The sequence below is a fragment of the Cebus imitator genome, unplaced genomic scaffold (genome assembly GCF_001604975.1).
Source record: "Cebus imitator isolate Cc_AM_T3 unplaced genomic scaffold, Cebus_imitator-1.0 Scaffold53, whole genome shotgun sequence".
NCBI classification, from domain to species: domain Eukaryota; kingdom Metazoa; phylum Chordata; class Mammalia; order Primates; family Cebidae; genus Cebus; species Cebus imitator.
In genome coordinates, this window is record NW_016107368.1 from 451,676 (window position 1) to 473,437 (window position 21,762).

The 21,762-nt window shown below is 47.2% G+C and overlaps 1 protein-coding gene across 4 annotated transcripts in view; it reads right to left on the bottom strand.

Annotated features, from left to right (window-relative positions):
* Window positions 1-928: 928 nt before the first annotated feature.
* MRAS (muscle RAS oncogene homolog) overlaps window positions 929-21,762 on the bottom strand; it is a 54,560-nt gene continuing 33,726 nt past the window's right edge. For all 4 annotated transcript variants that reach the window (XM_017528229.2, XM_017528228.2, XM_037738367.1 and 1 more), the window contains exons 3-6: window positions 9,166-9,319; window positions 7,822-7,921; window positions 5,814-5,893; window positions 929-4,268 (exon numbers count right to left, since the gene is read on the bottom strand). In XM_017528229.2, the coding sequence (XP_017383718.1) occupies window positions 4,169-4,268; window positions 5,814-5,893; window positions 7,822-7,921; window positions 9,166-9,319 (434 nt within the window). In that variant the 3' untranslated portion in view covers window positions 929-4,168. The remainder of the gene's footprint in view (window positions 4,269-5,813; window positions 5,894-7,821; window positions 7,922-9,165; window positions 9,320-21,762) is intronic.

Genomic DNA, 21,762 nt, shown 5'->3' on the forward strand with positions numbered 1-21,762 from the left:
CAGAACCAACCCAAACATGCTTCTCCACTCTGCAGCATTTAAAATAAAAAACACTGTCCTAAATCTATTTACTTTTACAATCTATTTTAGCAATGGTTCATCAGGAAGCTGATACCAATCTACTAAAGGAAACAATTCCTTCACACGATACCCTCTAGTTTCAACAGTTAATTGGTTTTGCCCCTCCTCCACACTGACTACCCTTTTGGTGACCACTAATTTCAGAGGTACTTTCTATTGTCCTGGCACAATTTTCTCCTTTGTGAGTGGCTTTAAGACTAGTGGCCTGTGCTCAGACAGATCCACATTTGAGCTTGGTCCAGCCTCAAGGTCCAACCCAGCACTCTCTTTTACTTTTATTTGAGCTGTTATAGATAATACTAAGGAAGGGATTAAATAGTTTACTTTTTCCTTATTAGTTTGCATTTCTTTATGCATCCAGAGAACCAACTCCCTAGGAGTTTAATCCATCTCTGAATCCCACTGGTACTTTTTACCTTCAGTAACTGAATGCAGCAAAGCTGCAGCTCCTTACTATGGGTGACAAGGTAGCCACCCAGAAATCAAATTTTCCTTATTCTCCACCTTTTTATCCTTTCTATACATTTAGTTTTATCTATATATTTTTCCTTCATTTTGAAGCAACTTTTAAATAGTCTCTAAACTAGGCAAAATTACTTTTCCTTTAGCAAAAACCACATCCTCATGTTTTTGATAACCTTTACCAAAAACACATCTTACTTTTTAAATAACAGGTACATAGAATTGCTTCTCTTCTATCTGGTAGTTTTAATTACTATATTAACTGATATTATAACTCTTAGTAACCCTAATGCCCAATTATAAACCTAGGAGTGTTTAATTTAACATGACTTGAAGATTTTAAATTATTCTTTTTTTTTTTTTTTTACGAAGGAAATAAGAGACATGTGTTTCTCTTCTTTATTAATGAGTCAAGATACACAAAGACTTAATAAAAAGTTACATAAAAGGCTCAAACATCATTGAGATCTTCAGGCATCACTCTCGTTTCACGACAATGGCCACCTGTTAAGACTATGAAACAGAAGCTGGGCGCTCACAGGCACTCAACAATTCAAGTATCTTTCATTCCAAGTAAACCCAACATGGAATTTCAAACACGATGGGCTGCCAATGGTGGGAACCTGTTTGTGGTTCCAAATTTGTGGTAACATATTTGAGGGGCCTTTGAGTTAGAGTTGCCACATTAGTGGGTCATGTCTCCCGGCAAAGTGAGACAGGCCCCACGAGGCCAGCCAGGCACTCTCCACAGCCAGTGCCACGAGAAGGAGGTGGGCAAAGTCCTAAGAGAAACCATTCGGATGTCCTCTGTGTGGCAAAGTGCATGGGCAGTGAGTGGCCAGAGCCTCCAGCTGTGAGAGTGGGGAGGATGGCTAGAATCATCTCTAGAGAAAAAAGCAACCCACTAAAGGGTATCAACCAGTGGGGGAAATCTGAGAGCACACAATGGCAAAGGCATGAGGTGAGGGCATTTCGGGAAGGCTGTGCCAGGGGATGTGGGGCAGCACTATTCTCTGGAGGACCAACGGGAACGTGAGAATGTCAAACATCCCCAAGTCCCAGTGGGCTCCTCAGTCATGGTGTGGCGTGGCCAACCGTGTCTCCCAGTTGGACCCCGCTAGGTGATGATGGAGAAGATGAAGGAGGGATGCCATGGGGCACACTCTACTCTCTACTCTGGCTATCTGGAGGCTACCTCGGAAATGAGGGCCCACTTCTACAAATGGGGCATTACTTACTCATCTGACTTATGGGGAACATGAGGTCATGGGAGATGAAAGCTTACCAGAGGCCCAACAGCAGAGGCTACAGAAGGCCAACCCTTAGCTAGTCTGTCTCAGGCACTGCGGAGTTCAACTGCGGGCCAAGTGCAGGACAGGTGAGCAGATGCATGGTCCCTCTGTCCCAACTGTGTGGTTGGAATCCCTGTGTCTTCTCACCCTTATGGCCAAGGTCTTTGTTCTGTGTCAGCTGATCTGCTTCCAGTGAGACGACCCCACTCAGTGCTGTCAAGGAGCTGCAGCTCCCTGGTGAGCACGGGGTGAGCTCGTGGTGGCTGGTGCCCAGCAGAAGGTTTCTGGCCACAGACACTGCCCTGTGTGCAGGGCTTCTTCTCCTGCTCCGCTATGCTCTCGATTCCAAGCATCTCCATCCTTACTTCTTCCTGCCTTTCCTGCCTTTCCTCCTCCTCACCTCCAGTTCACAGCTGCCATCAAACTGCACACATATCTGCTGCAGATGCCACTTAGGGAAGCGTAAGGATTGGGAAGAGCTTTGTCCTCTTAGTGTTTAAAATACCTCTTAACATTATAGGATCTAAGGAAACTCTGAAGTGCCTCATCTGGAATGTTCTCTCTTATCCTTCCTTTTAGGAACAGAAGAAGGGGCAATTTAGACAAATAAGTTTGATTTCCAACGAACAAAACTCTCAACTGTCTCCTTTTGCAGCAGAATCCCTCTCTGGCTGGGCCCCTCAGTGCTGGTGACCTTACCGAGGCAGGAACACAGCGCATTTTCAGAATCCAGGTGTCTTGCCATCCATCTGGGTGCTCACTTTCCTTGGGTTTCTTTCTCCAGAGTGGCAGGCCACCCGCTGAGGATATTCTAGTTTGCATAGTGACCTGATTTGTAACATCTGGAAAATAAGGTCACCAGCTGTGCTGCCTTATCTTCTGACCTTTTCGTGGGTGCACTGTTGTTCCTGCTGTCTCTCCACTCCCACCCCGGCTGGAAAACCTCCAGTCTTTGGCTCACACCAGCAGCACCTAAGCAGGAGGTGAGCGTCATGAGAGCTGGGGAGACGCCCCCTTGCAGAAGGCGTATGAGAGCCACGCATCAGCTCAGTCCTCCTTACTTCTTTGATCATATTATAGTCAAGATTCAACAGGTCAATAAAAATTGCCAAAAGGGCAAGCTAGGACTACTTTTACAAATACTGGGAGGAGTCTGCTCATTGACTGGGCTTACAGAGGTGGCTGTCAGTTAACTCCAAGGGAAGATGGCTTCAGGTCTTGGTGCTGTTTTAGTGATAACAGTATTGAATTGTTTTTGGTTGAGATCCAGTGTGAACTGGAGTTTTCTGGATGGTGTCCACATTAGGTGACTTGGACGTGCCAGCGTCTCATATGAGAGAGGCACCAAGCAGCACAGGCGACGTGAGAAAGCAAGAGACAGATGTGAGAAACCCAGAGCCTTCTCTGACACCTGCGGAGGGCAGAGAACTTAACCCACACTGCCTGAAAAACAAATGAACACATTTGCAAAGCCTATCAGCTTACTTTAGTTTATACATTTCCAGGATAATGAAAACCCCGTTTAGAACTGACATGCTCATGACAGCCACTCCCCTCAGCAAAATAAAATCTGTTTTCTAATATTTGCATCCCCAACCATAGGAAGACCCTCTGGGTAAATTTCTCTCTTCTCTTGGTTCTAGGCCATGAGTAGGGTCTCTTTCCCTCCCGAGTTTCCCCCATGGCCTGAGGCCTCCAGCTCCAGTTCCCATTAACATCTGTCCTCTCTGTCACTCTACTTTCGGATTGAGTTGAGTTTTGGCACTGATGGAAAAACTCAGTTAAAAAACAACAATATTCCAGATATATTACCAGAGAGGTCTGCTGGACACTTGAAACTTCACCAGGCAGTGAGCCCAGACCCCTTTAATAAAATAATAATCACTAAAATAATTTAAAAATCTATAAAAGATATCCAAGCTCAGACACTGTGGATGGGGGGGTAAGGGGAAGAAGCTTGTTCATGGCTTGTTTTGTACTTTGTATGTGGATAAACACTTCCACATCAAACCAACACTATATAGTTAAAATAAACAACACACCCACGGAGAGATGGGGAGGAACCGGGTTGAATCAACACATGGGGGGGCCAGGGACACTTGGACGCTGCTTCTGCTTATGGGTGGCTCGCTTGTCTCTTGTGAGAGATGGGAAAGCCCCGTGCCCTCTGGGCAAAGCCAGATCCTGTCTGCCCCCTGCCCACCCTCCCTTTCTCCCTTCCTGTGCCAAGTCCTCAGGCCAAGGGTTGTGGTTAGAAATGGTTTCAGTGCAGTTAGGCGGGGAGGGGTCCGAAGGGCTGGTCAGGCCACAGTCACTGTGCCCACTCAGGCCTGTCACAAGATCACACATTGCAGTTTGTGGGTGCCTGTAGCCCGGTCTCCCCGCCATTTGGTTTTCTTCTTCTTCTTCTGGCTTTTTTCTGGAATCTGTTGCCTTTGGAAACAATGAAGGATAGAAAGACAAAGTCAGAAAGGGCTTTGCTTCTCCTCTGCCCCTCTCCTCCCTTAGCCCCAGATGTGAGGGGGAGGAGGCCTGTTCTGGCAGGGTTAGTGGGTGAGGGGTATGGGGGCGCCATCCCTCACCCAGCAGCTGTCCTGGCTGCTGGAGGAGGGCCTGGCAGGATTGCTTCTCTCGAGGCAATAAAACTGGGCAGACAGCGGAGGGCATAACCTAAATCGCCCCATTGATGGGAATGACTGACATTATGTTGTGGCTACATTTACATAAATCATAAGTTATGTGACATTTTGTTTTATAGAGTGCTGGCCTCTATTTCTGTGTTTCAAAGTTTAAAATAAAATTGTGGATCAAATAAGTGTAAAAGCCATTTCCATGTTTTCTGTTAACTTCCTATGTCTAAAACCTGACCTGGGCACTACAGATTCATACCCAAGACATCACCATAGGACACCTGACAGCAGCACGTCCTAACTGGAGGCAAAATGCCCAAGAGAAAATAATTTCTTTCTTTCTTTTGTAAAGACGGCATTTCTCTATGTTGCCCAGGCTGGTCTTGAACTCCTAGCCTCACCTCCACCTCCACCTTCGCCTCTGAGTGCTGGGATTACAAGTGTGAGCCACCACGCCTGGATGAGAAAACCATTTTGAGAGTGCAAAACTGCCAGCAAAAACATCAAGTGAAGACTGTAGTATTTCCTCATATGCTGGGTAATAATGAGAAACCGAGCTTCCTGAGCATATGGGGGGATGCATGTGTAGAGTGGGGACAGACAGGTGGCAAACAGGGAAGGACACTGTTAGACTATCCTTCCTGGGGGCTGACCTCACGGCTAACCAGCAGCCTTGGAGGCACCAGCAAACCAGGCCACAAACTCAACACGCAAGGTCTGAGACCCACTGGTTAGGCAGTTGTGCACGTTGAAGATTCGGGAAATGGGATAGATGGGTAACAGCAGAGGCAGCCAGGAGGCTGTTTCAGTCATCAGTGCATGAGGCAATTCAGATCTGGACCCTGACCATGAAGAGGAATGTAGAAGAAACTTTCATTAGGATTGCTGACAATACTTGGAGACTGACAGCTGGTGGGGTCTGGAAAGGAGATGCATGTGCAATGCCTCTGAAACCTGAACCTTGAAATCAGAAAGGGTGCTCTGATAGCAGTGCAGGGAAGAGGAGAGAGACCCAGTTTGTATGGTATTGAAAGCTTTGGCGTGAGGAGAACACTGAAGCCAGTTGCCTTCCAGGGAGGCTGAGTCTCTGCCTCAGACAGGAAGGCAATTCCATTGAGCACGTGCAGCAGACTTCACCGGCAAACCTGTTAGCAGTTGCAGGGAGGGCAGAGGTGGGTGGAAAAAGCAAAAGAAAGAAATGGAAGGAGGTACAAGAAATCAAAATATAGGCCTGGAATTCCACAGTCTCAAGGCCTCAGAACAGGAGCTGCTTCCTCAAGCTCCCAGCTGTCTCCAGGAGCCAACTGACTTGGTGGAGGCCAGCTTCTAGGGAGGGGGCAGTGCTTACCTAATTACTCTAACGAGGTCATGGAAAGCTTTGTCGACATTGAGAGGTGGGTCCTTGGCACTGGTTTCTATGTATGGAATCTGGAAGGCAAAGCTCAACTTGGTCAAAGTGGCACAGAGATCTTCAAAGCCCTGTTCTACCCTTAAAAACGCCCAGAGGTTCTGAAGAACCCACGTGCTTTCAAAGCCCCCACAGACACCCCCACCCCCAACAGTCTCAAGCATCCTTTGGGGCTTCTCACTCTTTAAGGTTGGAAAGCGTTACTAATGGCTTTTCCAATTCCCTCTTGTTCTCTAGGCACAGAAATATTTAATAGCTCCCTAAAAATAGAATAAAATGATCTTTTTGTATACTTGAAGATAAAAGACTGTTTCATTTATCCAACTAAAATACGTTCTGATACTATCCATTTTTCTTTCTGAGGTTTGTTTCTCCACCTTGGGGTGACTTCTGCCCCTCTTTTGGGACCCCTCCAGAGTGGATGCTGGTAGAAAAGGCTGAGGAGAGGCTGGGCCATGCAGGACTCTGGGTCCGGGTGACCCGGCCTAGCTCTTGTTTGGTCTGTATCTGGGAGCTCAGCCATGTTTACACAAGGGTTTTGTCTGCACATTCAATGCTGAGAACTCATCACCCAGCCGAAAGGGAGCAGACCAGGGGAGATGTGACCGTGGTGACCTCATAGAGCAGGTTTCCAGGGCCAGATCTACACCAAGCCTTGGGCTGGCGGATGGAGGAGAACAAAGGCTCTGTGAGGTCAGGACACACTCACTCCTGAGCACTCACCTTCTCCTACAGCAGGGACCGCACCAAGGCAGGAAGTACTTATTCCCCCAAAGGTGGGGAGCAGGGTGGGGAACACACGGGCCTCCCTTGATGAGACAGATGGAAGTAGCTGAGTGCGATTAGACTGAAGAACTTTATTTTTCCTAAGTTTTTTCTGATTACAAAATTAATGCCTTTCATTGTAATACACTGGAAAAAGAAAAGCACCGTGAAGAAAATAAAAATAATCAATACTTGAAATGCATGGTGGAGGGCAGCAGAGTAAGCTGGTGTTTTAGAGGAGTAGATTGTAAATCACTGCCCAGAACACACACATACAGTCAGTATCTTCCCATCCATCGTCATCGCGTGAGGTCAGATGTGCACACTTCTGTCACAGCCAACAGACACACAAAGGGCAGAGCACAAAGGGCAGAGCTTATGCCTTTGAAATATTCATTCGACAAATATTTGAGGCTCTGATAACACTAAATGGAAACTGCTCTTCATTGTGGGCTGTGTGGCTTTCCAGGTCTCACCATCGCTGACCTCATTCAGTCCTCACGTTAACCCTCTGAGGTAAGCAAGTATCTCCATTCTACAGCACAGGAGACTGAGCTCAGAGTGACACACTTGCCCAACTGGGGTCAACAGCGGCTGGGAGAGAATCAGGGTTTGAACCAGGCCCACTTGCCACTTTCTCCGGGCCCTGGTAGGGGGTGCTAAAGTCTGCTTTGGAGTCTCTTCCAGGCTAGACACCAAGTCCAGGCATGGCAGATGCCCCTGATAAGTAGAGTCCTGTGGGGCCCCTGTGAGTCAGGACAACGTGCTTCCCTGCACACACCCAGAGGGGAGGCAGGAAGGCACTACAGCCCGAGCTGCAACCTGCCTGGAGCCCCTTCATATCCTTACTCCTGCCGGCTCGGTAATGGCCCAGGCACCAGGGCCTCAGACCACTGCCACCTGTTGTCCCACCCCATCGCTCAGAAGTCCCTGAGCTGCATGATCCTCCCAGTTCCCAGACACCTACTTTCTCTCTGGGAGATCTGCCTCTACCATGGAAGAAACACTGATGTGCATTACCTGAACTCCTAGAATTGCAGGATTTCAATAGCAACAAGACTTAAAACTCAGGGGAGCCCTTTGATAAATGGTAGTTCCATTCCCAAAGACCAGGACTGCAGGGGTGACCAGGCAACAGCTTTACACATCTCCTGACCCCCTCTATACACACGCATACACCTACATTGTGTTTGGTCGCCATTTCTTTTCCTTGCTCCCTGGTGATTTTCCTTAAGTGCATCAAATCGACCTTGTTGGCCACGAGGATCATCGGGAATGACTCCCTGGGAAATAAAGGAATAGCAGCTCTGTGAGGTTTCCACCACCCCTTACACCTGGTTAAGGTGGTGCAGCCACATCTCAGGCACAGCACAGCACACAGCACCTCCCCAGTCAGCCTGGACTGCAGTCCCTTCCCTCCTCATTTCCGGAGAGGTTAGGGCTTGGGGAAAAGGGCCTGGGGGCTGCTGGCTGCCTTGTCTTGAAGCCTCAGGTCCATTGCAAGGCCAGTGGTGAGACCTCGAGGGGCTGCTGGCCAGGGGCTGGCTCCCCAGACCTGGTTCCCATCTCTTGGGTCATTCAGATGTACCAGCCACACAACCAGCTGCACAATTAGGATGGATCCCAGCAGGGGAAGGGCAGCATCAAGAGTCATGACCACTGTCAAGATTCTTACTGACATGGGCCAAATGCTGTCCAAAATTGAATGAAATGACAATCTCATACATTCTTCAGCAGCATTGGGTATTTCCATTTAAAAAAATTATAATTTGACAGTTGAAAAATGGTAGTTTACTATTTTCCTTATATTTCTTTGATTAGCAAGAAAGTTGAATATTTTCCCACATCTGAGCCATTTTTGTTTTCTGTTTTGCAATTCATGTATTCAGAGTGAAACCCACATTAATCTGTGGGAGCTTTATGTGTATATCTGTGTGTCCCTTTACCTGGTAAACTTATTAACACTTTGCCTTTGGAATACATGTTAGCTAAATTTTTTCTGTCTTTCCTGGAATTTGCTCAAAGTTTGTTCTTTTCCTGTTAGTGCTTTTATTTTCATTACTCAGCCTCTTTAAGACTCAACAAGACCAAATGAATATAAACCAGATTTCAAATTATTTAATTACTCCACATAATGCTTAAAAAATCCATGCCTTTAATTAGGGGCTTATCAATCTCACAGTTAAATGGAAGTTGACCAATTACAATGTTTACTGGAGAGAAAATTCACTTTTTCTTTGAACCTAATACAATTAAGTTAAATTGGAGCTGAAAAACAAAGATGCTACTGACCTTCACGGAGGGGACAGTTATGACAGATAAGAGGGAGCAGACCCCCTGTAGCCTTGGAAGCTGTTTGACCTCATAGAAAGAACTAGGGTAGGTATTAGAGGAACTAACACAGAGACCAGTGGGGAGGAGAGAATTCAGCACTGCCCCTCTGACCCTCCACTTTCCCATGAAAATCAGAGAGAGAGAGAGCACGCCCTAGGAGGCAGGTGCAGGGAGGCCTTCCTGGTACTCTCACCTGTCTTTGACACGCAGGATGAGCTGGTGGAAGCGGTCCACGTGCTCGAAGCTGGCCTTGTCGGTGACAGAGTAGACGATGAGGAAGCCATCCCCCGTGCGCATGTACTGCTCCCGCATGGCACTGAATTCCTCCTGCCCAGCTGTGTCCAGAACTGGGGTGGAATGAGGCTACTCACGGGCTGTCCTCGCCCACCCTGCCGCCCCCACAGCCTGCAGACTCTCATGCTGCTGCTGCTGTCCTTACCATGGCCCAGTCTGAGCTGCCCTGTGAGCGGCAGCACAGGCTCTCTCTCTGGGGCTACTCGAAGGGCCCCAGCTGAAGCCCCCCCGTTAAAGGCTGCTTCAGGGTGAGGCTCTAACTCACCCACCAAACTCTTCTCCTCCAATTTCACCCCATATGCCTACTGGGCCTAAATTCTCTGATCTCCAGACACACCTCATTAAGTCCAAATTCTGCTACGCAATCCCTCTGGCCAGACCTGGGATTGGACCCTGCTGCAGGCCCTACAAACTGTGACTCTCTGGGAGGCTGCTTGACTCTCTGAGCCTGCCTTTCCTCCTCTATAAGTGAAAACAGTGCCTCTACCTTGCACCCCCCTAATGGAGGAGAGCTTATTTGTGGACGTGCCTGGGGGGAAGCCCTGAAGAGGCCATCTGGACAGGAAGGGCCTCTTAGCGCCCAAGGGGACAGATGCCAAGGAGGTCCTGGGGGAGGAGTGGTCCCTCACAGCCAGGGCACCCCCTCCTAGGCTGGGGCTGGAAGTTCTTCCTTCTAACCCAACCATCCCCTGACTACTCCCGCCCAGGTACTCTGGCCCCCAGCCCCACCTTCCTCCAGCCTCCTTCCTGCTGAGGAAAGTGCTCATCCCTTTGCTCACAGCTCAGTGGGCAGGGTGGGGGGCTCCTTTTAGCAGTGCAGGCCTGACCCCTTCCAGCCCTCAAGGGGCATGAGGTCTGGACCTGCAGCATCCTCCCAGCACCTGCTCACGGCTTAGCCTCCCCTGCATTCTCCCAGTTGCCCCTACTGTCTGACCAGATCAACTTTCCCCTCTCCCTTGAGGCAGGGGACCGCATGGTTACAGATTTTGGAGCCAGTGCACTGGGCGGAGTCTGGCTCCTCATGCCTGGGTGTGATCCCAGGCAATCTCTCAGCGCCAACATTTCCTAAAATGGGGATGGTCGAGGTCATTTTCAGTTAATATATGTAATGCCCTCAGTGCAGTGCCTAGCACAAAAGCCCTATGGGAGGGTCTGCTGTGAGCTTGCCATCCTCACTCCAGGTCTTTTCTCCTGCTCTGGCTACCCTTGCAGCCCAGAGGCCTTCCTCCAACTCCCCCTTTCCTCCCGTCTCCCCTGGCTTTGGTGAGGGGACTCTCACTCAGCTATTGCTGGAGCCCCAGGACCCACCCCAGCCCTGTGCCAACCCTTCCGGGCACACTTCTTGCTGCCCATGTAGTTGTCCCCAGCAGGACTGTTAGCTCCATAGGTCTGTGCCAGTCACCTGCCTACTCAAGGCCTAGCCAAGAAGTACCCCTGAATAGCACTTGAATGAAAAAGTAAATGTGAAGTCTATCCTATTTTGTTCATTAAGAAATTTCTGAGTGTCTGCTAGGTGCCAGGAAGTATTCTAGGCCCTATGGACACAAGGAGAATGAGACCAAATCCTTGCTTTTGTGGGACTCGCCATCTAGTAGCGAGATAGAGTGACAAATGAATGGCTAACGTTATTTTAGTGGAGACAGATACACAGTGTGAAGAACGATACAGTCGACTAGAGGGGGCACGGGCAGAAGTGGGTGTCATTTTGGATAGGGAAGGAGGACCGCTATCAGGAGGTGACATTTGAGCAGTGACTAAATGAGGGGTGGGAGGGAGCCACATGGCCTAGTGGAATAGCACTCCAGGCAGAGGGAACACAACAAATTCGAAGGCTCAAAGGCAGAGATGTGCTAGGGCAAGACAGCGAGTGAAGGGCGTGTGAAGGAAGGAGAGGAGGTGGGGGCAGATGGTGGGGCCTGCCGCACTGTGAAAGGCTCACTTGTTTCTAAGCAAGACAGGGGCCACTGGAGAGTCTGTGCAAAAGAATGGCATACTCTGGCTGGGTGCGGTGGCTCATGCCTGTAATCCCAGCACTTTGGGAGGTCAAGGCGGGTGGATCACCTGAGGTCAGGAGTTTGAGACCAGCCTGGCGAACATGGTGAAACCCTGTAAAAATACAAAAATTAGCCAGGCATGGTGGAAAGCATTTGTAATCCCAGCTACTCACAAGGCTGAGGCAGGAGAATCACTTGAACCCGGGAGGTGGAGGTTGCAGTGAGCTGAGATACCACCACCACACTCCAGCCTGGGCGAAAAGAGTGAAACTCCATCTCAGGAAAAAAAAAATGGCATACTCTGGAGGACATCTTGAAAAGTTCATTCTAGCTGCTGGGGGAAAACAGATCAAGGGTGGAAGCAGGGACCCAGTTAGGAGGCCAGTGTAAGAATCCAGGCGACACACACTGGTAGAGCCAAGGGCAGGGAGTGGGTGCTGGGGGAGGTGACCAGACCAAGCCCACTTTCTAAGACAGAGTTAACAGGAGCAGAGCTTTCCGGAGGAAAGTGTGGGGATAGAGCGGTGAGAGAAAGAGGCATTGAGGATGATGCCTGTTCCTGGCCTGAGCGTCTGGGGGAAGAGTGACGCCAGATGCTGAGGTGGGGAAGTCTGGGTGAGAAACAGGGCTGGGGAGACTCAGTTTTTGACACAGGCACCATTAGACACCAGGTTTGACTTCCAATAGGTGTTTGGGGACTTAAGTCAGACATAGAGAAGAGAAGAGGGGTCAAGAGATACAGATGTGGGAGTTGCCCGTTTATAGATGGCAAGGAAAGCCTCAGGACAAGCTATCTGGGGATGCCCAGGAATCCACAGCTCCTTAGGCAGGCACCTTTACATGGTACCCAAGAAAGTAGCCTGTCCCCACAGCCCATCATTACTGCACATCCCACGGAGTCATTTGGCACTTCAGAGGGTCCACTGATGGACACGAGGACCTGAGAGGTGTCCAGGGCATAAAAGCAGCTCGTGCCTACTTCTGCTCATTCCCTGGGCCTCAGTCTCATGTAAGAAATGAGGGGCAGGGCTCTGGGACCAGCAGGTCCTTACAGCTCTGACATCCTACAACTATTTCATCTGGATGTGAAATGAAGGGGTCAGAAGACATGACCTACAGCCAAGGACTGGGCAGTTTCCCCAGTATTTCCTAGAAGAAGACCGCACCTTCAACTAGAAGGACTACAGCTTTTTTTTCTTAAAAAAAAAAAAAAAAAATTCCACTCAGAACTGCAATTAATAAAACTGGTGGATACAGCATGCACTTGGCTGAAGGGTGGATAGAAAGGCCCGAACTGAAAAGCAGAAGATGGCCAGGGGCAGTGGCTCATGCCTGTAATCCCAGCACTTTAGGAGGCTGAGGCAGGCAGATCACCTGAGGTCAGGAGTTCAAGACCAGCCTGGCCAACATGGTGAAACCCCATCTCTACTAAAAATACAAAAAATTAGCTGGACGTGGTGGCAGGCACCTGTAATCCCAGCTAGTTGGGAGGCTGAGGCTGGAGAATCACTTGAACCCGGGAGGTGGAGGTTGCAGTGAGCTGAGATACCACCACCACACTCCAGCCTGGGCGAAAAGAGTGAAACTCCATCTCANAAAAAAAAAAAAAAAAAAAAAAAAAAAAAAAAAAAAAAAAGAAAAAGAAAGAAAAGAAAAGAAAAGCAGAAGATATAAAGGCAATATCATAATTCATATAGCTACAGATTTTGAAGGTATGTATTATCCAAACGAAAACTAGAGCTCTAGGATATTTTAGAATACCATCATTCAAAATTTTTAAAAAACTCAATAGGGAGCTGAAAATCAAATTGGGCCCTATGAAAAGGAAAAACAGTAATCTCAGACACTGAAGGTCTTAGAAATTATATCACCCGCGCTTTCTGAAGGAATTCTTACAAAATGAAAAACGAATCCATGAAAGATAAAGATGAGTGATACTACAAACATTGGTAAGTGAAGAAAACAGCAAAATATAAGAGTTAAGTTTAAGGCCAGCGCAGCAGTTCACACCTGAAATCATAGCACTTTGGGAGGCTGAGGCAGGAGGAGAGTTTGAGGCCAGGAGTTTGAGACCAACCTGGGCAACATAGTGAGACCCCATCACTACAAATTTTTTAAAAAACAGGTAAGTTTAACTAAATGTTGTTGCATAATTTGAAGAGAATAGATGATAATGTAGAACTAAAATCTATGATGATCCATGTGTAAGGGTAGGAGCTGGGAAAAAGTAAGTACTAAAGTTCTTGCCTTATTTGTCAAGAGGCTAATGATCCTGATTACATCCAGATGTTGATAGAAAAATATGAGTACGCACACACATACATAAATAGTGTACCACTAGAAGAACAGAAGTAAAACCCCAAGCTTCCTAAGCAACAGAAGAAATAAAAACAGGACAAAATAAATGGAACCAATCCAATAAAAGGCAAAAATAAACTTAACGGAAATAAGCAAACATAATAAAAATGCATGAAACAGATGGTGGAAATAAATCTATGATTCATCACAATAAATGCAAATGGATTAAATTCACCTACTAAAAGCAGAAACTAAATACAAAATCCATTTGCCTACTTTCTTACAAAGACACATATAAAGCAAAATGACACAGAAAGGATAAAAAATGGAAAGATAAAAAGAATATGCCAGCCACAAGGTAATCAAAAGAAAAGAAGTGCATCTACGAAACAGACTACAAGGCCAAATCATGAAACAGACAAAGACAGAGTATTTATAATCGGAAAGGTACAAGCATCAAGAAGTGCTGCAGTCATAAATCAAAAGCATCTAAGAATGTTGCTTAAATATGTATGTGGGCAAAAAACTGATTTTTTGAAACAGCAGGAATTCACAAATTCCATAATCATTATTAGAGACTTGAAGAGGCCTCTCTTAAATATAGAACAAATGGTCTTCAAAAGCAATGTCCTATCATTAAATAACAAAATTTAAATACTCGGCTGGGGGAGGTGGCTCATCCCTGTAATCCCACCACTTTGGGAGGATAAAGCGCGAAGATTGCTTGAGCCCAGGAGTTCAAGGTTCCGATGAGCTACAATCTTGCCACTGCACTTCAGCCTGTGGGGCAGAATGAGAACCTGTCTCTAAAAACAAAACAAAAAGTAAGCTTATTCTGAGAGACAGAGAGAACAAATTTTACACTCAAATAGTGAACAAGCCTTTTTAAACACACATGAAATTTGGCCATATATTAGGCCATAAATAAAAATTTCAACAAATTCCAAAAGGCAGAAATCCTACAGGCTAAGTTTTGTCCTTTATTTGAATTTCTTGGGTCCAGAGGTGTTTTGGATTTTGGATTTTTAAAAGATTCTGGAATATTTGCATATATATAATGAGATCTCTTGGGGATGCGACCCAAGTCTAAATACAAGATTCATTTATAGTTATACACATAGACTGAAAATAATTTTATGCAACATTTCCAATAATTTTGTGCCTAAAATGAAGTACATGTTAAGTACTTATATGTGGACTATTTCACTGTGGCGTCACATAAGCGCTCAAAAAGTTTCAGATTTTGAATCATTTCAAATTTCAGATTTTTGGACTATAGATGCTCAACCTGTACTACTGTAACAGGATCAGAAATGAACAGAAACAAGAGTATAAGAGAATCTATCCACCTGAAAATTTAAAAAGCCATACTCCTCTATAACTCTCTAGTTAAAAAGCAGAAATCACAAACAGTTTAGAATTGAAGGACAACAAACAGTAATGAAACCTCTGATTTGAGGCCAAAGTGGTACTTACAGAAAAATTATAGCTTTAAATGCATTTCAGAAAACTAAACTGAAAATTAACTAAACAAGAGGCTAGAAAAGGAAAAATAAAAAAAGAGAGAGAAAGAAAAAGTATTGATAAAAATTAAAATTGCCAAAGTAGGAGGAGAGGGAAAGTGGTTGATATCTAGAAATCAAAAATAGATTATTTCAAAGGACCAATTAAAACAACCTCAACTCTTAGCAATTCTTCTCAGAGAAAAAAGACAAGCATTTGGAAGGAGAAAAGGCCTCCGACTATGGATACAGATATATATTTAATTATGGAGAAAACCATACACAGTTTGATAATAAATTTTCAATTCTCAATGAAATGGATGGTTCAAGAAATGCAAATGATGAAAATTGGCTCTGGAAAATATATAAAACCTGAATACACTAATAATTGCAGACGAAATGGAAGAGATAAAATCTATTCCAGGAATGGTATGAAGCAATCCGTTGGTCTGGGAGGGCTGGCAGGGAGGAGGGGAGTGTGGCTGAGCTGGGCCTGGTCCCATGTGGGACTAGCCCACCCCTTGTCTAGCCCTCCCCTCCACACACTTACACCTGGAAATGCCTGGCCACAGGCCCCTTGTCAGCAGTTCTGACTCCAAGACTTCCTGGGGGAGGCTGAAGATAACCGGCAGCTACACTTTTAAGAAATTTTGATCCTGCCTGAATTCCCCATGCCTGATGTCATGAAGGTAGGAGGACTCCAGAGACAGAAAGTATTAGTCACTGAGGGAGAAGAGGTATACTGCCAGTGTGCGTGTGTGTGTGTGTGTGTGTGTGTGTGTGTGTGTGCGTGTGAGACAGACAGTGACAGAGACAGAGAGGCAGCCAGATGAAGGCAGGAGGAAAGAGAAAGATAAATGGAGAGACAGGGTCAGTGTTGTGCACATCTGTCTGCGATGCTCCAATCCTTCCACTTGAGGATCAAGGGATCAAGGCGCCCAGCAGAGGAGGATTTAAGTGGAGACTCGGGAACTGCTGGGAGCTTGTGGATTTCAGATGCCAAGGCAAGCGCCACATGCTAGCGAGGCATATGGTCCCAGGCAGGAGGGGAGCCAGCATGGAGGGGCACCAGCCTGGGGCCCCGATGTAATGGTCAAGACGTTCTCCTCCTCCCCCTTACCTCTCCCCTTTTTCTCTGCTTCTTTTCCCCTCCTTCTCCCTTTCCTGCTCCATGCTGGGAAATACTGGGGAAACTGCCCAAGCCTGGGATTATAGGCATGAGCCACCTTCTTCCCCTCTTCTACGCAGGCTTCTAGAGTGAGAAAAACCACAGCATGAGCTCTAGGGGCTCTGACAGTGGCCCACAGCCCAGCATACAATCAAGATCTTTGGCTAACAGTGGTCCCATCCACCGTGTTCCTGCTGGCAGCAAGCACTGTGCCAGAGGCTTTGCACACACCAGCTCCCTGAGTCCTCTTCACAGCATTGGAAGGAAGATATTACTCTCCTAGTATCAATGGGGACATTGAGGCCCAAGAGTTAAAGAGACCTACTAAAGGCCACTCACAAGGAAGAACGGTGTTCCTATTTCCCTAAGGCCAAAGCGTCCCAGCCTGTCCAGTCATTTTTCTTCAACCAGAACCACCACTGTCTGGCCACCCTAGAACTGGCTGGGCTGTATCTCTATTCCAAGCCTTTGCCCAAGCCATGACCTCCATCTGGAATGCCCTTTCCCCTCCTCTCCACTGGCTGTCCCGGCCGCCCTCCAGCTGGGATGCAGTCCATCTCCCCTCCTCCTCACAAGAGAACCCAGCCTCTGATCTCCAACTCTGAGCCTTTCCTGCTGCGTGTGTCATCTGTTCCTCCAAGTTTGGGCCTCTGGGCCTGGCTCAGCTCCCCACCATGGGGTAGAGTCCCGGGGTGTGGGACCCTGGCTTTCATTTCCCCAGGCCCACAAAAGCTTCAGCACCCAATGAGGGCTCAAAAATACTTGCAGGATGACTAGACAAATCATCTGCACTCTACAGGAAATGCCATCACCAGGTTAAATTAGCCCACTCCAGCATTAAGGGAATCACTAAAAACTGACTTTTAAACTGTTACGACACACGGCCTGGCATGGTGGCTCAGGCCTATAATCCTAGCACTTTGGGAAGCCGACATGGGTAGATCACCTGAGGTCAGGAGTTCGAGACTAGCCTGGCCAACATGGTGTAAGCCGTCTCTACTAAAAATACAAAAATTAGCTGGGTGTGGTGGCAGGCACCTGTAATCCCAGCTACTCAGCAGGCTGAGGTAGGAGAATTGCTTGAACCTGGGAGGCAGAGGTTGTAGTGAGCCAAGATCGTGCCACAGAGTGAGACTCTGTCTCAAAACAAAACAACAAAACAAAACTTTTATGACACACCCTTCAGGGTGAAATAAGGGTTGTGGAATATCGAGCAATGGAGAAAATAATTTCTAGAGATGATATGCCTCCAAGGCCCATGCCTAAAGTTTTTTCTTTTTCTTTTTTTTATCCTTTTTGAGACAGAGTCTCACTCCATCACCCAGGCTGGAGTGCAGTGGTGCAATCTCAGCTTACTACAACCTCTGCCTCCTGGGTTCAAGTGATTCTTGTGCCTCAGCCTCCCAAGTAGCTGGATTACAGGTGTGCATCCCTACGCCCAACTAATTTTTGTATTTTTAGTAAAGATGAGGTTTCCCTATGTTGGTCGGGCTGGTCTCAAACTTCTGGCCTCCAGTGATCCCCCTGCCTTGGCCTCCCAAAGTGCTGGGATTACAAGTATGAGCCACTGTGCCCAGCCCCATGCCTAGAGTTTTCTGTGTATCTCTAATTCATTGACTCTTTATGGGAGGCAGGAACAATTATGCCCATTTTATAGAAGAATAAGGTGAGGACGCTTAAGAATAGATTCAAAAACAATGTCACTCAGTTGAGCATACTAAGGGGTGTTTACTATTTGAATTTGTGCTCCCCTTTCTGGGTAATGGGTGTGTATGGAGTGGGGTTGGGTGCTGGGCAGAAGGGTTGAGGCATTCACCATGCACTGTTCCTAGAAAAAGGGCTGCTTTCTTGAACTTCTCCAAAATGCTGGCAGGGTGCAGGCATCCAGGACACCTGGGACTCCCCGAGGGGAAGGGGGCCAAAGTCCTGTAGCGGGCACCAACTGGCTCTCTAGTGACAGGGAAAAGTCCCTCTGGCAGTGACCCCAACCTCCTCAACACCCTGGCTTAAGGATAACATCAGGGGAGGAGTGCCAGCCACCAGCCTTGAGGATGCTCATGCTAGAGGCCACACTCCTGCAGCTGTGGAGAATGGAGTGAGGGGGTCTTGGGATAAATTTTCACAAGGCCCATGATCCCTAGATTTGGTATACAAACTGCATATGTGGGTACACATTCTGGGGAGATGGTCTGTGGCTCTGTGGGATTCTTAGAGGAACCTAGAAGCCTCAATGCTGCTCTCAGGAAAGGAAGAGAAGAAAGGGGAACGGGTAGCAGGGGTCTCAGCTGTGTAACTAGAGCCCAGGAGTATCATATGACCAGGCGGGGGCCTGGCAGTGCAGAAAAACAGGGAAGCAACTGGGAGCGTTGGCCTAGAATCCCATTTCTACCTCGCAACCCCTCTGCGAGGCCAGCATTTGACAGGTGAAGAAGCAGAGGCAGGGCAAGGCAAGTGATCTGCTCAGGTTCATATAGCTAACAAGCAGTAGAGGCAGGATTTGAACCCATGCCCGTCTCATTCCAAGCCTTGCTCTGCTCCTCACACCAGCCTATCTTTGAGCAGGGAGTCAGCAGCAGCATCCGCACAGCCTGTGAAGAGCAGCAGGTCTAAAAAGAGGGGTGAGGACCGAAGCCTGGAGGCTACTTTCTGCATTCACCCCACCTGCTTACACCAAACTGTCCGCCTACTCTGCACCTGCACCTGGGCAGCCATGGGTGGCAGGGAAGAGAAAGCTCATGAGTGCACTGGCTTGGCCCCCTTTAGAAGTCTGAGCATCAACTTCCAGGGCCTTCAGAGCATCCGCCATCCTTCTCCATCATTCTCCCACTCCCTGGGTGCCAACTGCCTGCCCCTCTTCTTCTGCCAAGCCTGCACTCTCAGCTCAGAAATTGAAACAGGGATCCATAAGGAGATAAACTCCACATGCTTGCACCCCAAATCAACCCACCTGAGAGGCACTGGACCCCTCTTACACTGCTGGTAGGAATATAAGACAGTGAAGGCACTTTGGAAAACAGTTTGGTAATTCCTCAAAATGTTAAACATAGTGTTACAAAATGACCCGGCAATTCCACTTCTAGGTATATACCCAAGGGAACTGAAAGCATATTCATACAAAAACTTGCACACAAGCATTCACAGCAATATTACTAATAATGGCCAAAAGTAGAAACAATCCAAATGTCCACTGATTGATGAAAGAATAAACAAAATGTAGCATATGGCAGGGTATGGTGGCTCACACCTGTAATCCCAGCACTTTGGGAGGCCAAGGCGGGCAGATCACCTGAGGTCAGCAATTCGAGACCAGCCAGGCCAACATAGTGAAAATTAGCTGGGTGTGGTGGTGGATGCCTGTAATCCCAGATACTCGGGAGGCTGAGGCAGGAGAATCATTTGAACCCAGGAGGTGGAGGTTGTAGCGAGCCGAGATCGCGCCATTGCACTACAGTCAGGGCGACAAGGGAGAAACTCCATCTCAAAAACAAAAAACAAAATGTAGCATATCCATACACTAGAATACCAAAAAAAAAAAAAAAAAAAAAAAAAAAAAAAAAAAAAAAAAAAAAAAAAAAAAAAAAAAAAAAAAAAAAAAAAAAAAAAAAACACCATGGAATTCTGATACACACCATAGCAGGATGAACCTGGAAAACACTGTGCTAAGTGAAAGAAGCCATGCACAAGAGACCATGTGCTGTCCCATTCCGCTTCTGTGAAACATCTGGAGTAGGCAAATCCACAAAGGTAGGAAGTGGATTAATGGTTTCAGGGACTGGGTTGAGGGGAAAGAGAGTGAGTGCTCATGGGTATGGGGATTTTGAGCAGGGTTGGGGATGAATACATTCAGGAATGAGTTGGCAGTGATTACTGATTTTTTTTTTTTTTTTTTTTTTTTTTTTTTTTTTTTTTGAGACGGAGTTTCGCTCTTGTTACCCAGGCTGGAGTGCAATGGCGCGATCTCAGCTCACCGCAACCTCCGCCTCCTGGGTCCAGGCAATTCCCCTGCCTCAGCCTCCTGAGTAGCTGGGATTACAGGCACGCGCCACCATGCCCAGCTAATTTTTTGTAGTTTTTTTTAGTAGAGACGGGGTTTCACCGTGTTGACCAGGATGGTCTCGATCTCTTGACCTCGTGATCCACCCGCCTCGGCTTCCCAAAGTGCTGGGATTACAGGCTTGAGCCACCGCGCCCGGCCGATTACTGATTTGTTAATCAATCAGCAATATGTGGTTGTACAACTCTGTGAATAAACTAAAAGCCACTGAACTGTACATGTGAATTTTACATGTGAATTATATCTCAATTAAAAAAAGTTATATGAGAAAAAAAATCAACTACCTCCCTTCCTCTACAATACATGTTCCACCTGCCTCTCGCTAGGGTGGATGACCCAGCTGTGTTCCTAAGACCATCCTCTCCAGCTGGGCACTGGCTTCGGGCCCCTGCCCCCTGTGCGAGGATCCTACTGCAACTGTGGTCTCCCTCCTCTCCTGCATTATCCTATTCTCTATTGGTTTATTTCCATCAGCAGGTAAACATGCTGTAATTTCTGTCACCTTAAAACAAAAACACATTGGCCAGGCACATTGGCCCATGCCTGTAACCCCAGCACTTTGGGAGGCTGAGGCCAGTAGATCACCGGAGGACAGGATTTTGAGACCAGCTGGTCAACGTGGTGAAACACTGTCTCTAATAAAAATACAAAAATTAGCCAGGTGTAGGGGTGGGACTGGGAGCCAGAGGGCGGGAAGATCCAGAGATACCTGCCCTGTTGTCAGTGGACAGAGGATTTCGTCAGTATTCCACCCTAGAGGCCCAAGGCCTGGCAAAACAGGAGGTGGCAGGCACCTGTAGTCCCAGCTACTCAGGAGGCTGAGGCAGGAGAATCACTTGAACTTGGAAGGTGGAGGTTGCAGTGAGCCGAGGTCACACCACTGCACTCCAGCCTGGGTGACAGAGCAAAACTCTGTCTCAAAAAATAATAAATAAATAAATATTTTTAAAATCTCAAAAGTACAATAAAATGAAACAAAAAATTTACAAATAAAGCTGGGTGCAGTGGTTCCTTCCTGTAACCCCAACACTTTGGGAGGCTGAGCTGGGAGGACTGCTTGAGTCCCGGAATTTGAGACCAGCCTGGGCAACAAAGTGAGACCCCCTTCTCTACAAAAAATAAAAATTTGCCAGGCCTGTGGTCCCAACTGAGGGACCAACTGTGGGGAGGCTGAGGTGGGAGGATTGCGGGAGGTCAAGGCCATAGTGAGTTGTGACCATGACACTGAATGCCAGCGTGGGTGACAGAGCAAGACTCTGTCTTAAAAACAAAACAAAAAAAATTACAAATCAAAACCCCACCCCTTGGCCTCACCTCTCCCTCCCACAACTGTTTATTTCTCTCTTCCTCCTTATAGAAGCACTTCTTGCCTATCCCCGCTGCCCGCTCCTTCTCTCCACCACTCTTTTTGAACCCACTCTAATTAGACTTTCATTTCTTTTCTTTTTTTTTTTTTTTGAGACGGAGTTTCACTCATGTT